The 12,932-nt window shown below is 42.8% G+C and overlaps 1 protein-coding gene across 2 annotated transcripts in view; it reads left to right on the forward strand.

The window, feature by feature from the left end:
• Nucleotides 1-3,177: 3,177 nt before the first annotated feature.
• PTGER3 (prostaglandin E receptor 3) overlaps nucleotides 3,178-12,932 on the forward strand; it is a 200,519-nt gene continuing 190,764 nt past the window's right edge. For both annotated transcript variants that reach the window (XM_047726777.1, XM_047726776.1), the window contains exon 1: nucleotides 3,178-4,218. In XM_047726777.1, the coding sequence (XP_047582733.1) occupies nucleotides 3,325-4,218 (894 nt within the window). In that variant the 5' untranslated portion in view covers nucleotides 3,178-3,324. The remainder of the gene's footprint in view (nucleotides 4,219-12,932) is intronic.

Below are 12,932 nucleotides of genomic sequence, written 5' to 3' on the forward strand. Positions count from 1 at the left end.
ACCATAGTTGTGTATTAGTGAGTAGATCTCTAAGAAAGATATCAGAGGTTCCTTAAGTAAAGCACATAACTCTCATTTAGAAATTCTTTTTATGGTGCACAGGATGTTATTAGGTTGGTCACTAGAGGGTGCTGGTGTTTCAGACCAACACAATTCAGGCTGCTTAGACACCAAAAGGTGCCAACCAGAGTCTAACTGGCAGTATCTTATTCTGTGACTCCTCAGATTCCCTAAATCACTATAAGGTAAATAACTACAAAGCAGACAACTTAGAGTAAGATGAAGCAAATTGTTGAAAGGAAAGTGTTATGCAAAAGATCTGAAATGCAACACATTTAGAGCTTTTGTATAGAGGTGAGTGAAGAGTCTAACATTAACTCTTCCATACTATGCGATGCTTGTTACTCTTATAAAGTCCAGTTAGCTTTACTACGAAATGCTTGTTACTCTTATAAAGTCCAGTTAGCTACAACATGCACTGCAAGGAGGAAAGTAAAATTCAAGTAAGTCAAATGTTCATAAAGATGAGAATAATTTCTTATTTAAGATTTTATTTATTTATTTGACAGACAGAGATCCCAAGTAGGCAGAGAAGCAGGCAGAGAGAGAGGGGGAAGCAGGCTCCCCGTTGAGCAGAGAGCCCGATACGGGGCTCGATCCCAGGACCCTGGGACCATGACCTGAGCCCAAGGTAGAGGCTTTAACCCCCTGAGCCACCCAGGCACCCCAGAGAATAATTTTTGCTGTAACTGAAAAACATCAGCTTTGCTTTTTTTGCTATTTGAATCATGAAAAAGTCTTAAGTCTTTAAATATATAATTATACTAGAGACTGCTGAAAAAATTTAATCTGATATGTACTTTCATCCATATGCTTTAGATAAAGTATATATCTAATAATAACATCAACTATGGTCTTATTTTTAAAATGACATTTTAGGGAAAAAACTTTCACAATTATGGGTTTCAGGTTATTTTGAATTAATAAAAGTTTGGGAAAGATTTAAAAAGTAAACCACTTTAGTATTCCTTCGTAGCTGTTGTTCTCATTAGAAACATGACATTTTAAAAGAGAAAACTCATGGGATGCCTGGATGGCTCAATTGGTTAAACATCTGCCTTCAGCTCGAGTCATAATCCCAGAAGTCCTGGGATCAAGTCCCGAGCCTTACTCAGCAGGGAGTAAGTAAGAGACAGTAAGTCCCTTACTCCTTGCCCAGCAGGGAGCCTGCTTCTCCCTCAAACTGCCTCTCCCCCTACTTGTGTGCTCTCTCTCTCTCTCTCTCTGACAACTAAATAAATAATCTTTAAAAAATTAAAAGAAAAAAAATTTTAATATCAAAATACAAAATAATACTGTCATTTCATTAATGTGTGCTGTTAAAATGAAGTTTAAATTACATTTTTGTTTTTCTCCTTTAAAAACTATATAAATCCGGATGCCTGGGTGGCTTATCTAGTTAAGCAGCTGCCTTCAGCTCTGGTCATGATCCCAGAGTCCTGGAATTGAGTCCAGCATCAGGCTTCTTGTTCAGCAAGGAGTCTGCTTCTGCTTCTCCCTCCGCTCTCCCGCACCTTGTATGTGCTCTCTCAAAAATAAATGAAATCTTTAAAAAAATCAAAAACTATATAAGTCCCATAATGATATTTTTCAAGCTCTCAAAACAGAATCAATACAACAGCACAGAAAGAAAGAATGTGAGAACATACTCCATTCCCATCACCTACCATTCATTTACAGCCAAAAAAGATACCAACTAAGCTAGGAAAAGCAAAGGAGCTAACCGGGCTTGCTACAGAAGTCAGTCTGAAGTCTGAGTTAATGGTATTCACACAGCTATATGATCAGGTTTAATTTCTTAAATATAAGAAAAATAAAATTTATAAATATTTTTAAATCTTTTCATTTCCTGGTCATTGCGCAGAGTCAGAAAAACTAGACCCTTCCAAAATGTGGGAACAAGGTTACTATTGATTTTCCTCTGCTAAGAGTGGTTACGGTATCCACACAAACGACACTGTAAAGACAGAGGCTGGAGAATTGCTGGAAGACCTTGGGCATATCCCTTAACTTCATGGAGCCTGAGTACCTCATCGTCAAAGGGGAGTAATAATACCAACAGGACCTTGGAAGATCTCTGATAAAGATTTCACAGGAGACTGTGAAAACACACTAAATATTGGTTTTACAAAAGATGTTACTAGACAATTATGCCCATTTTCACTCAATGTGAAGACCTTCCTAACATCTAACTACAGTTTCTAGTCCTAACGGTATGAGAATGGGCAAGGATTGGAGAATGATTGGAGGCTCTGGAAGAGCTTGCTTCTCTCCGCACCCAGTCGCTCCAGCTCCCATAGGCAGGCGGCAGTTGATTTCACGATCTCAGACAACCAAGTGGGTGCTACCTGCCTCTAGGCACTTTAGCCCTGTCTAATTCTTTTTAACGGGGGGAAGGGGAGATTTTAAGTGGAGAGCGGTGGTTGAGGTTTCATCTTTGGATGCCAGCGTCCGATTTTGTTTCCCTTTACGAATCCCTTCTCTCAAGGCGCTATTAGTTTTGTATTTTCAGAGCGCCCTCTGGCAACAGAGCAGCTTGGTCGGCTCGCGATCATTCTGGAACCCCAGAGTACATAAAGGGAGAAAAGTTCACATTCAGCTACGCAGAGTGTGGTTTGCATGGATCGCTTAGGGACAGGTGAGTTACACTTGCCAGAGTTACAAAAGAGCTTCAGGACGAGGATCGAGTCCCTACGTTAGAGTCGGTGGATGGGTGAGGAGGGGGGCGGGCGCTCAGGTCGGCCTTGGCAAGTTGCCGCGGGTCTGGAAGCGCAGGGAGACATTTTAGCCCGGGCCGCCCACGGGCGCTCCTCTGGCAAAGAAGAGGAGGAGGCGCCGCGCAGGAAAGAGAGGACTGGCTAGGCGTCCCGTCCGGCCAGGAGTGGGAGCAAGGAGTCCTCCTGGGAGTTTCCAGCCCAGGCGGCCAGGACAGCGGTCACGCAGCAGCCGAGAAATGCGCACAGTCGCTTCTCCATCCTCCTCCCAGCGCACTTATGCCCACACCCCCGGGCGCCCCGCCCTCCCGGCCTTATAGAAGGGGCCCGCACCTCGCGCGCCTCGGAGCTACTGGCTTCCCGGAGCCGACGGCGCGGCGCCGCCGCCAGAGGAAAGAAGTGAGGCGGCGGCTACGCCCCGCATCATGGAGGGCAGCCCAGCCCTATCCCCAGTCCGGGTGGACACCGACCTTCGCCGCCGCCCGCGCCCCGCCCGCCAGCTCCCGCTGCTGCTCTCCGGGCGCCGTCCCCTCCTCACCTCGAAGCCAACATGAAGGAGACCCGGGGCGACGGGAGCGCCCCTTTCTGTACCCGCCTCAACTACTCTTACCCGGGCATGTGGTCGCCCGAGCTCTCCGCCGCGGCGCAGGGCAACCTCACGGGTTCCCGGGACCCCCGCGAGGACTGCGGCTCCGTGTCGGTAGCCTTCCCGATCACCATGTTGATCACCGGCTTCGTGGGCAACGCGCTGGCCATGCTGCTCGTGTCGCGGAGCTACCGGCGGCGGGAGAGCAAGCGCAAGAAGTCGTTCCTGCTGTGCATCGGCTGGCTGGCGCTCACAGACCTGGTCGGACAACTGCTCACCAGCCCGGTGGTCATCGTCGTGTACCTGTCCAAGCAGCGCTGGGAGCATCTCGACCCGTCGGGGAGGCTCTGCACCTTCTTCGGTCTGACCATGACCGTCTTTGGGCTCTCCTCGCTCTTCATCGCCAGCGCCATGGCCGTCGAGCGGGCGCTGGCCATCCGGGCGCCGCACTGGTACGCGAGCCACATGAAGACGCGCGCCACCCGCGCGGTGCTGCTCGGCGTGTGGCTGGCGGTGCTCGCCTTCGCCCTGTTGCCGGTGCTGGGCGTAGGCCAGTACACCATCCAGTGGCCCGGGACATGGTGCTTCATTAGCACCAGGGAAGGAGGCAACGGGACTAGCACGTCGCACAACTGGGGCAACCTCTTCTTCGCCTCCACCTTTGCCTTCCTGGGGCTCTCGGCGCTGGCCGTCACCTTCGCTTGTAACCTGGCCACCATTAAGGCCCTGGTGTCCCGCTGCCGGGCCAAGGCCACCGCGTCGCAGTCCGGCGCCCAGTGGGGCCGGATCACCACCGAGACAGCCATCCAGCTCATGGGGATCATGTGCGTGCTGTTGGTCTGCTGGTCGCCGTTGCTGGTACGTAGTTCCAGCGAGTGCGGAGGTCAGGATGGGCGCGCGTGGCGGCGGGCAAAGGAAATCTCTGGATGTGGCAGCACCTGCATGGGTGTGTTTGCAACCACAGAGGACTGGAGAGGCCTCTGTCCCCCTATCTTGGTTGTGGCTTCAGAGTTGAGCTCCTCATTTATTTGCTGAGCACCTTTCAAGTGCCAGGTATCCTTCTAGGTTTTGTTTACACACAACTGGAGACCACAGGGCTGCTTACACTCTAACCAGAGAAAGTAGGAGGATGCCCAGTTGTCATTTCAGTGCATGTGCACAGATACGAGTTTCTAACAGGTGCAGTGGGAGCAGAATGGCTGTGACAACTGTAGCCTGGTGTTGTGCGTTTTCTTCTTATTTCAAATGTCTTTTGCAAGCAGAGGCGATTTTCAGTCTCTGGACCTACCCTACCTGGGAGAGCAGGCAGGCACAGACGTCCTGCAGCTTCTGAGGCAGCAGTGTGCGCTTGCCCAGCAGAACCGGGCTAACCTTTCTTGCAGGCTCACTCTTGACTGGAAACAGGAGAGTGAAGATATGTCTTGCTGCTGCTGAAGCCTGCCTCAGCCCTTTGGAATGGTGCTTGTATCCTCTAGGAAGTGTTTGAACCCACATTCAGTTGGTGGGACCCTAAAGCCTGGGAACTCTGACCAGCCTTTGCTTGCCCTTGTGCCAAACAGGCAGGGCTGCGGCAGGGACAGTCCTGAGATAGGATCCTGGGGGTTTCTGCACTTCCTAGCTCCTCATAGAGGGTCACAGCCTGGGAGCAAGTGATGTTTACACTTGCTCCTTGTGTAACACCCAGTTTTACCTGGTACTTTCCAGATTTTCCTCTGTGGTACTTTCAGCTAGAGATTTCTGTGGGTGAGTGTAGTTTAGAAATACCTGATGAATGGATATTTGTTTAGGTTCCAAGCAGCCTGGCTTACTAAGGAGGTATGGCAGAATGAGTTACCTGATCAATGTGGCAGAATTATAGTGGATTATATATTGGACCTGTAAAGTTACTAGACAGTTGTGAAAAACTTCTGAAATCCATGGACACAGTTTTCAGAACCACTCTCAAATAGTTTTTCTTTCTGGTGATGAAATATACATAACATGAAATTTACCATTTTTAAGTGGGTGATTGAGTGGTATTAAGTATATTGACATTGCTGTGGACCGCATTTAGTTTTAAATTCCTCATATTTAAAAACAAAACCTTAGTTCCTCTTTCCCTCCCTCTCTCCCTTGCATTTGACCAAGCAGATATTCCAGAATACCTGTGTTTAACTGGTGCAGTATATTTAGAGTACAAGTTTTGGCTCCAAATCAGTGACACATGGTGACAAGGAGAGCTATGTAGGGACCTAGATGCTCACAAGTCACTGTGTGGTCACAGTTCTGCGTTCCAGGAGCTGGAACTCAGGCTGATGTCATCGCCATGGCTTATAAAGACCAGCACCAATTTTAGGCATATTTACTTCTACGGTTGGGGGTACGTCGGCGCCCAAACAGAAGGGAGAAAGAGTTCTAAAAAACACTTTATTAATGTGGTAATTAACATAACTTTAAAGACAAACAGAGTATCTGAGTTTTTCACAGCTGTCATTTGAAACTGAGTTTGCTCTTATCACACACTTTATATGTTTGAGTTCGCTTTTGAGTTTGCTCTTATCACACACTTTATATCTTAAAAGAAATGCAATTAAATCATACAAATAAAATGCTTATCTATACAGCTAACCAGATGAAGAGAAACTATGTAGTGTGTTTTTATTTAATAATTTTGATTCTAATGCCCGGGCATGATAACTCTAAGAATTTAGATCAATTTTGAAAGTTGTAAGCTAGATAGTAAAACTCACTCTCTTCAGAAAGACATATTTGGAACTAGTCCTATTTAATTTCTGCATTCAAAAGATATTAACTGGCTTGCAACTTTGTATCAGAGACTCTGTTGATTCATTTCTTATAAAAACATTGAACTTAAAAAATGAAATAAATTTAACATGTAATCATATCAAAGAGGAGAAATTCATGGTTTCCAAAGTAGGTATTTTTTAAACCAAAGGAGATGGTTCTATCTTCTGTTTTGTGCACCATTGAAGTTAAACCTTCCAATATCTTCAGAAATATCTGCAGTAAAAACGTTATTGCAAAGAAAAGAAACTGGCAAAACTGCTTTCTTAGTAGGTTAGGGAATTGTAATAAAAACAATAATATAAATAAATAAATAAAAACACGAACTTAGTGAATTACATTTTTAATGTGTGTTAATGTTGAAGTGAAAGATTTTTTTAAACATCTGTTTTATAACTGTAGAAAAATATAGATTTCTTATTAGTTTTTGTTGAGTTGTGTGCAGGATACTAATCTAATTATTCACACTTAACTTAAATGGGTCCTGAGTGTATCTTATTTTGAAGACTATCACGACTATAGTAAAATTCAATGTTACTGCTGGAAAACTTAGCAGAGAATAGATACCGTTATAAGAAAACATCCAACCTGCAATAAGTTTCTGCCACATAAATACTTAAACAGAGATTTACCTATGGTGGAAACAAAACTTTTTTACTTTTCTTTCTTCCAGAAACTTCACAAAATGTGAGCTGTGAAATTGAGAATACAGTGGGAAATGTCATCATTGTGATAGATGATCTACAATTTGTGGTCACTTTATGTTTCTATGTGGCATCAAATCCTACTGGAATCAACTAGTTGATTCAGCAATGCAGTCTATTTGACTTTTTATTATTATTTTATTTTTTATGAACCAAATTCACCAAATAGTCCAGGTATTAGACATGATAGCCAAGTTTCCAGAAACAGGAATCACCTCAGGGTGTTGTTCGCCAAAAGTTATGAGTACATCTTGTGTTTGTGTAAACCTGACCCTCCCCAAACAGGTGGAATGTGGCTAACACGGTCACTCTCTTAAAAATAGTAAATATATGGGGCACCTGCGTGGCTCAGACTGCTAAGGGTCTGCCTTCAGGTCAGGTCATGATACTGGGGTCCAGGAATCAGGCCCATGTGGGGTTCTCTGCTCAGCGGGGAGCCTGCTTCTCCCTGTCCCTCTGCTCCTCCCCCTGATCCTTCTTTCTCTCTCTCTCTCTCTCTCTCTCTCTCTCTCTCTCACTCTCTCCCTCAAATAAATACATAAATCTTTAAAAAATAGTAAATATAAAACTAACATTGTGAAAAAGGAGGGCAGAGGACCAAAGTTTCTCATCTACAACTTTGGAACTGGATAAAAGCAGCCATAGAAATTTCTGCCTTTAATTTTGAGCTTCCAAATTCTGCTCAGTATCCATAAATATAAATAGGGATGCTTCAATTCAAGAAGATATTTCACAATGTGGATGTGACTTCTTTTAAATTTAAGGAATCACTGATATATTTTGACAAATGAAACTTGCCTTAAATATACCACGTGTTATAATTATACAGGGTAGATTATTTACAGAGGTAACACTGTTTATAGTACAGAAAAGTATTATGGACTTGCTAATTTTCTCTACCTGTAAATTTCTGCCTTATTTAGGATGTTGCTTCAGGGAAAATGATAACACATGTGAACTGGCATTATGGGGGAAGAATCTCTATTGTTTTTTAAAATTTTTATTTATTTGACAGAGATCACAAGTAGGCAGAGAGTCAGGCAGAGAGAGGAAGAAGCAGGCTCCCTGCTGAGCAGAGAGCCTGATGTGGGGCTCGATCCCTGAACCCTGAGCCGAAGGCGGAGGCTTTAACCTACTGAGCCACCCAGGTGCCCCATCTCTAATTTGTTTTTATAAGAATTGAGTTTATTCAGAATTATTTATTTTTTTTTGTTTATTACAGTACATTTTAAGCACCGTGGGGAGGATATTAGGTAGAATTACTGAAAACTGGTGGAAGAGCTATAATCTGTTCAGAGAAGCAGAATCCCCACATTTATGAGTGAAACAGAGGACAATGCAAGATTTGATGTAATTAGTGCCTTTGGTTCTGGGAGGAATGTCCGTCTGACTTTAGCTGTGTTGACTTCAGGGAAGAAGAGGGATGGCAGAGCTTGACCTTGCAGCTGAGAGTTCCCCACGTGAGAGTTCCCCACAAACCAGAACAGAACGTGTCCACTAGAACCGTGGGAAAATGCTTTGAAAAGGTTGATGGGATCAGACTGAGGTTGTTAAGATGAACATGGGATGAGGACGGCATTCTTTTGCCAGTAAACCATAGAACTTCTATTTTGAGTTTCTGAACAGGGGAGAGGGTTTGCAAAGATTGATATGGCTGTGGTGTGTGGATAGATTTGGACTGGAAAATGGAAAAGAGAGATTAGTTATGAGTTGCTTTTACAAGTCAGTTAGAGCTTTAGGGTAGAGATGGTGGGAAGAGGTGAGTCAGAGAAGGAAAGGGAATAGAGAACTAAAGTTATCAGAAATGGTCAATTTCTGTGATTGACAGACGTTTCTTCTGCATCTGTCCTCTTCACTGCGGTTAATATTTTCACATCCATTATACCATTTAACTGCATCCTGTAAGATTGCCACTATTTTCTACTATTTTCTCATTCAAAGAACACAAGTATAAAGAATATTAGAACTAGCTATCATTAACTTTCAGCTTTTTTTGTTGTTGATTTTTTAATTTTTGACAGGAATTCTAGCTGTAATAGTGGGCCCTGGGCAACTTATATGTCTTTTTATCTGTAAAGTTTGGAGGTCAGACTATTAGACATTTAAGGTATTTTTCCCATTTATGTTATTCTCACATTCTCTTACTGGGAAGAATGATAGTTCAATACACAGGAATGGGAAACCTAGAAAGGAGACTGGATGGCCACTTGTTTTTTTTGTAAGAACAGGCTCCTGAGTCACTAAGGTTTTGGACAGAGTACATATGGTGAAGGTGGATTATCTAAATGATATATCTAGAAACCAATATAACTTGAAGATTAATTATATAAATCATGGCTTAAAGAACACAGATTTTTTTTTATTTATAGTATAACAGAGAGAGCCAAGAATTAAACAGTTCTTAAGCCATTCTATTTGAAGAAATTCAGATGGTCTAGAGCTCTAACATAATTGTGACTCATTGGCTTTTCTCTTTTGAAAAAGGTGTAAAGGTCAAGAAATCAATTATGAAAGTTTCCGTGGGTTCAGTTTTCTGGGAATAACCTTCAGGAATATGTGCTGAACACATTTGTAACAGATGATGATTCCTCCGGGGGTGCTGATGGGTGGTAGTGAGGGATTCTGCATCATGTTTCAGCTTCTAGTTCTGGTCTTGCATTGTAGGGAGCTTGGGTAGGAAGTCCTCCCTTAAACTCCTTACATTTGTGTAATTTTTTCTGAAGATTTTATTATTTATTTGAGTGACAGAGAGAGAGAGAGAGAGCAGGGAAGGGTCAGAGGGAAAGAATCTCAAGCAAACTCCATGCTGAGCATGGACGCCAACTTGGGACTCCTTCTCAAGAACCTGAGATCATGAAGGGAGGAAACCAAGTCAGTTGCTGAACTGAATGAGCCACCTAGGTGCCTCATATTTGTGTAATATTTTTTCTAATACAACAGTGTTCCACATTTATTTCACTCATGCCTAAAGTCTCAAAGGTCTACAATTGTAACATGTCAGATTTTGACTCTCCCATTTTCCTCAATTCCTTATCATAGAGATAGGTAGGAAGTTTGTATTTCAACTCCCTCCATACTTCTTGAGGATTATTAGATGGCCTCTAAAGCACCCCTTTTTCCCTAGAAAATTCCAACTTCCATAGATTAAGGAAGATAACCAAAGGAGCCTGATTTTTCTTGGGGTTCCCCTTCTATCTCAATCCCTAAGTGTATGTCAATGTTTTATAGTCATTTGTATGCAGAAATGACAGTTGGATGAGTGACTTCTTTAGCTTAACTGACTGAGCCACCCAGGCATCCCAAGCACCACACACACATACAGAAGTAGAATTATGGAGTGCAAGAAATTCTCTGTGCTCTTTACTCAGAACTCTCATCTCTCCATTTTTTCACTGGCCACTTCACTCTGTGGTCAACTGGTAGCTGCCGAGTAGTCAGCCTTCCCGGATTGCCTAAGGTCTCAAGTTAGAAGTCAATTTATTGGAAAAGACTTTCTTCACCCTCACCTGACCAAACGGGTGCTCTGGCTATTTGGTTCCATAGCACCTACCTTGCATTTCTCATAGTCTGAGTCACACTTCCCTGGACGTATTGGTTAATTGGCCTCCTGAGGCCAGGTACAGTATCTGTCTTGTGTCTTGTTCTTTTCCCTGGAATGGTCGTAATTGCATGCCATACAAGGTATGCCCAGTATATAGTTATTGTTTGAATATCTAAGCACCTAAATCAGAAGACACTATCTGGTCCCAGTTACATAAGCAATTAATTGTGTGACTTTAGACAATTTACTTGTTATCTTTGTGAACTATTTGCTTTTCTTTGGCAAAGTAGGAATAAAAACACCCACCCACCAATTTCACAGGATTGTAATGAAAACCAACATAAATCTTTGTGAAAATAATTGGGAATATCCCTTTAATATTATGAATACTACTATGATGTTTTACTGGATAATAAGGTTGATTTCTTGTGTCCAGATAAACCTTTCCCCCAAGAAACTGAAGAAAAGAGACAAGTGATGTTTCATAGCTTGATTAGTTGTAGTTCACTGGGGGAGAAAATGTGTGGTGCAGAAATGGAACTTTTCAGAAAAAAAAATAAAATAAGAAAAATGGTCATCTCAGGTGCATAAATTTTTACAAGGTAATATAACCCATCCTTCCCCCTCTCCCCCTGCCACCATCTCTCTTCTGCATTTTGTCAGCTCTGGAATCCTTTCCCCTTCATGGCTGCCTGTTAATTAACTCTCTAAATCTAAAAACATGCTGTGTCTCATCTCCCTTTTCCCTAAACCTGGAGGTATAACCACTGCCTCACCCTCTGAAGACCTCTGCCACAGGTCTAGAATGTGCCCCTGTTTTTCCAGTCAGAGACATTTTTGTATACCCCTACTTGTTCTCACACAAATGTTTAAGTCAAATAAATTGTGCATCTCATTATTGTTGTTAGTCATTATCCTGCAGACTTAAGAGTATGTTTGGTGACTCAGTTGTTCTCATCTCTTCAGAGATGATCACTAATATTGAAGCTAAACAGAATTTCCACCAATGACTCAAAGCCCAAGATTGTTTACACAATCCTTAAATGAGGCCAAGCGTGAGAATCACGGAGTTGTAAATTGTGTCACAATTTGACCAGGTCCTGACAAGGCATTAATGTTATTTATAGTCTATAAATAGCACAGAGTATGATTTTTCCCATCCAGTGGCCCTCCTAGACGGCCTCTTTGGCAACATTCATAAGAAAGACATTTCACTGAGTGATTTTGGCACTTATTAAAAATTTATAATATTAGTTTACCAGTACCAATTTTTAAGATAGGCATTTGAAGAACCATAAATCTAAAGAATGATAGTGGCAGAGATAGAAGAGGAGGCTTGATTTTTCACCCTTAACTCTATTAGAAAGAAGGAAATTAGCTAATTTAGGTAAAAGTTATGTAATAGAAGTACAAATAGCAGTACTATTTTTTAAAATCTTGAAAATACAAAAACAGAAGGTCAAGTTAGAGCTGGAAGCCTACTTACTTTTTAAAAAATTTTTTAAAGATTTTATTTATTTATTTAACAGAGAGAGAGAGTGAGTGAGAGTACAAGCAGAGGAAGTGGCACAGGGTAAGGAGAAGCAGGCTCCCTGCAAGGCTCCAAGCCAGTACCCTGGGATCAAGGCCTGAGCTGAAGGCAGACGCTTAACTGACTGAGCCACAGGCATCCCAAGACTACTTCTTTTAAGCAATTATTGACCCTCCAAAAAATCAAGTGTAATTTAAAAAGACCTACTTTTCACTAATCTTTTGATATTTCTGAAAAATATTTGATTCCTGAAAGTAGATTTGATCTTTTCCCCCTACTTTCCAAACTTTGTGAGTGTTATTTTCTATGGTAGAGAATATGCTTCTGTTGGTGTGACTCAGGGAAATTTGGAAAAAGAAATATGTTGTTAGTGTGGGAAAATGCTGAGAGAGAGATTATAAAACACAAGAAGCATGTGGGGGAATTCACCTGACAGTAGGGAGGAGGTTTCACTGTGGTCTCCATGTAGGAAATTTCCCAGATAATGTCCTGCTACCAGCCACCTTGCGTGAGTCTGGTGGAGCACGCACACCTGTATGCCCGTGCCTCAACAGTCCTAAGGCACGAGTGGCAGTTAGTGAGGAAATGCCCCCCTGACTCGTGAGCTCTCCTCTCTGCTTCATCAGAACAGAAGAAGGTGACTAGAGAAGTAAGTGAGGGAATAAGGCACCGGAAAGCAGAAGACCGGGAGTCTGGTCTAGGCTTTACCACCACATGATAGAAGTCTGTTTATCTTCCTGGTTTTCCCTTCCTCATCAGTAAAATAAAAACCATTATCAACTCTAACCTTCCTTTCAGCTCTGACTTCCTGTGGCTTGAAATAGATGAAACTGTCCCTTGTGGACATACTGTATTAGACGCGTGAGGGGAAACACCCAAAGACTTCCTCAGGAGAGAAGGAGATGTGTGTACAAGAGGACCAAGTATATCACACATTGTTTTATACATTCTATAAATATTTTTTGAGGGCTTGCTGTGTGCCTGCTATTCTGCTCGTCCTGGTTGTACCGTA

Source organism: Lutra lutra, chromosome 4 (assembly GCF_902655055.1).
Source record: "Lutra lutra chromosome 4, mLutLut1.2, whole genome shotgun sequence".
Lineage (NCBI taxonomy): Eukaryota > Metazoa > Chordata > Mammalia > Carnivora > Mustelidae > Lutra > Lutra lutra.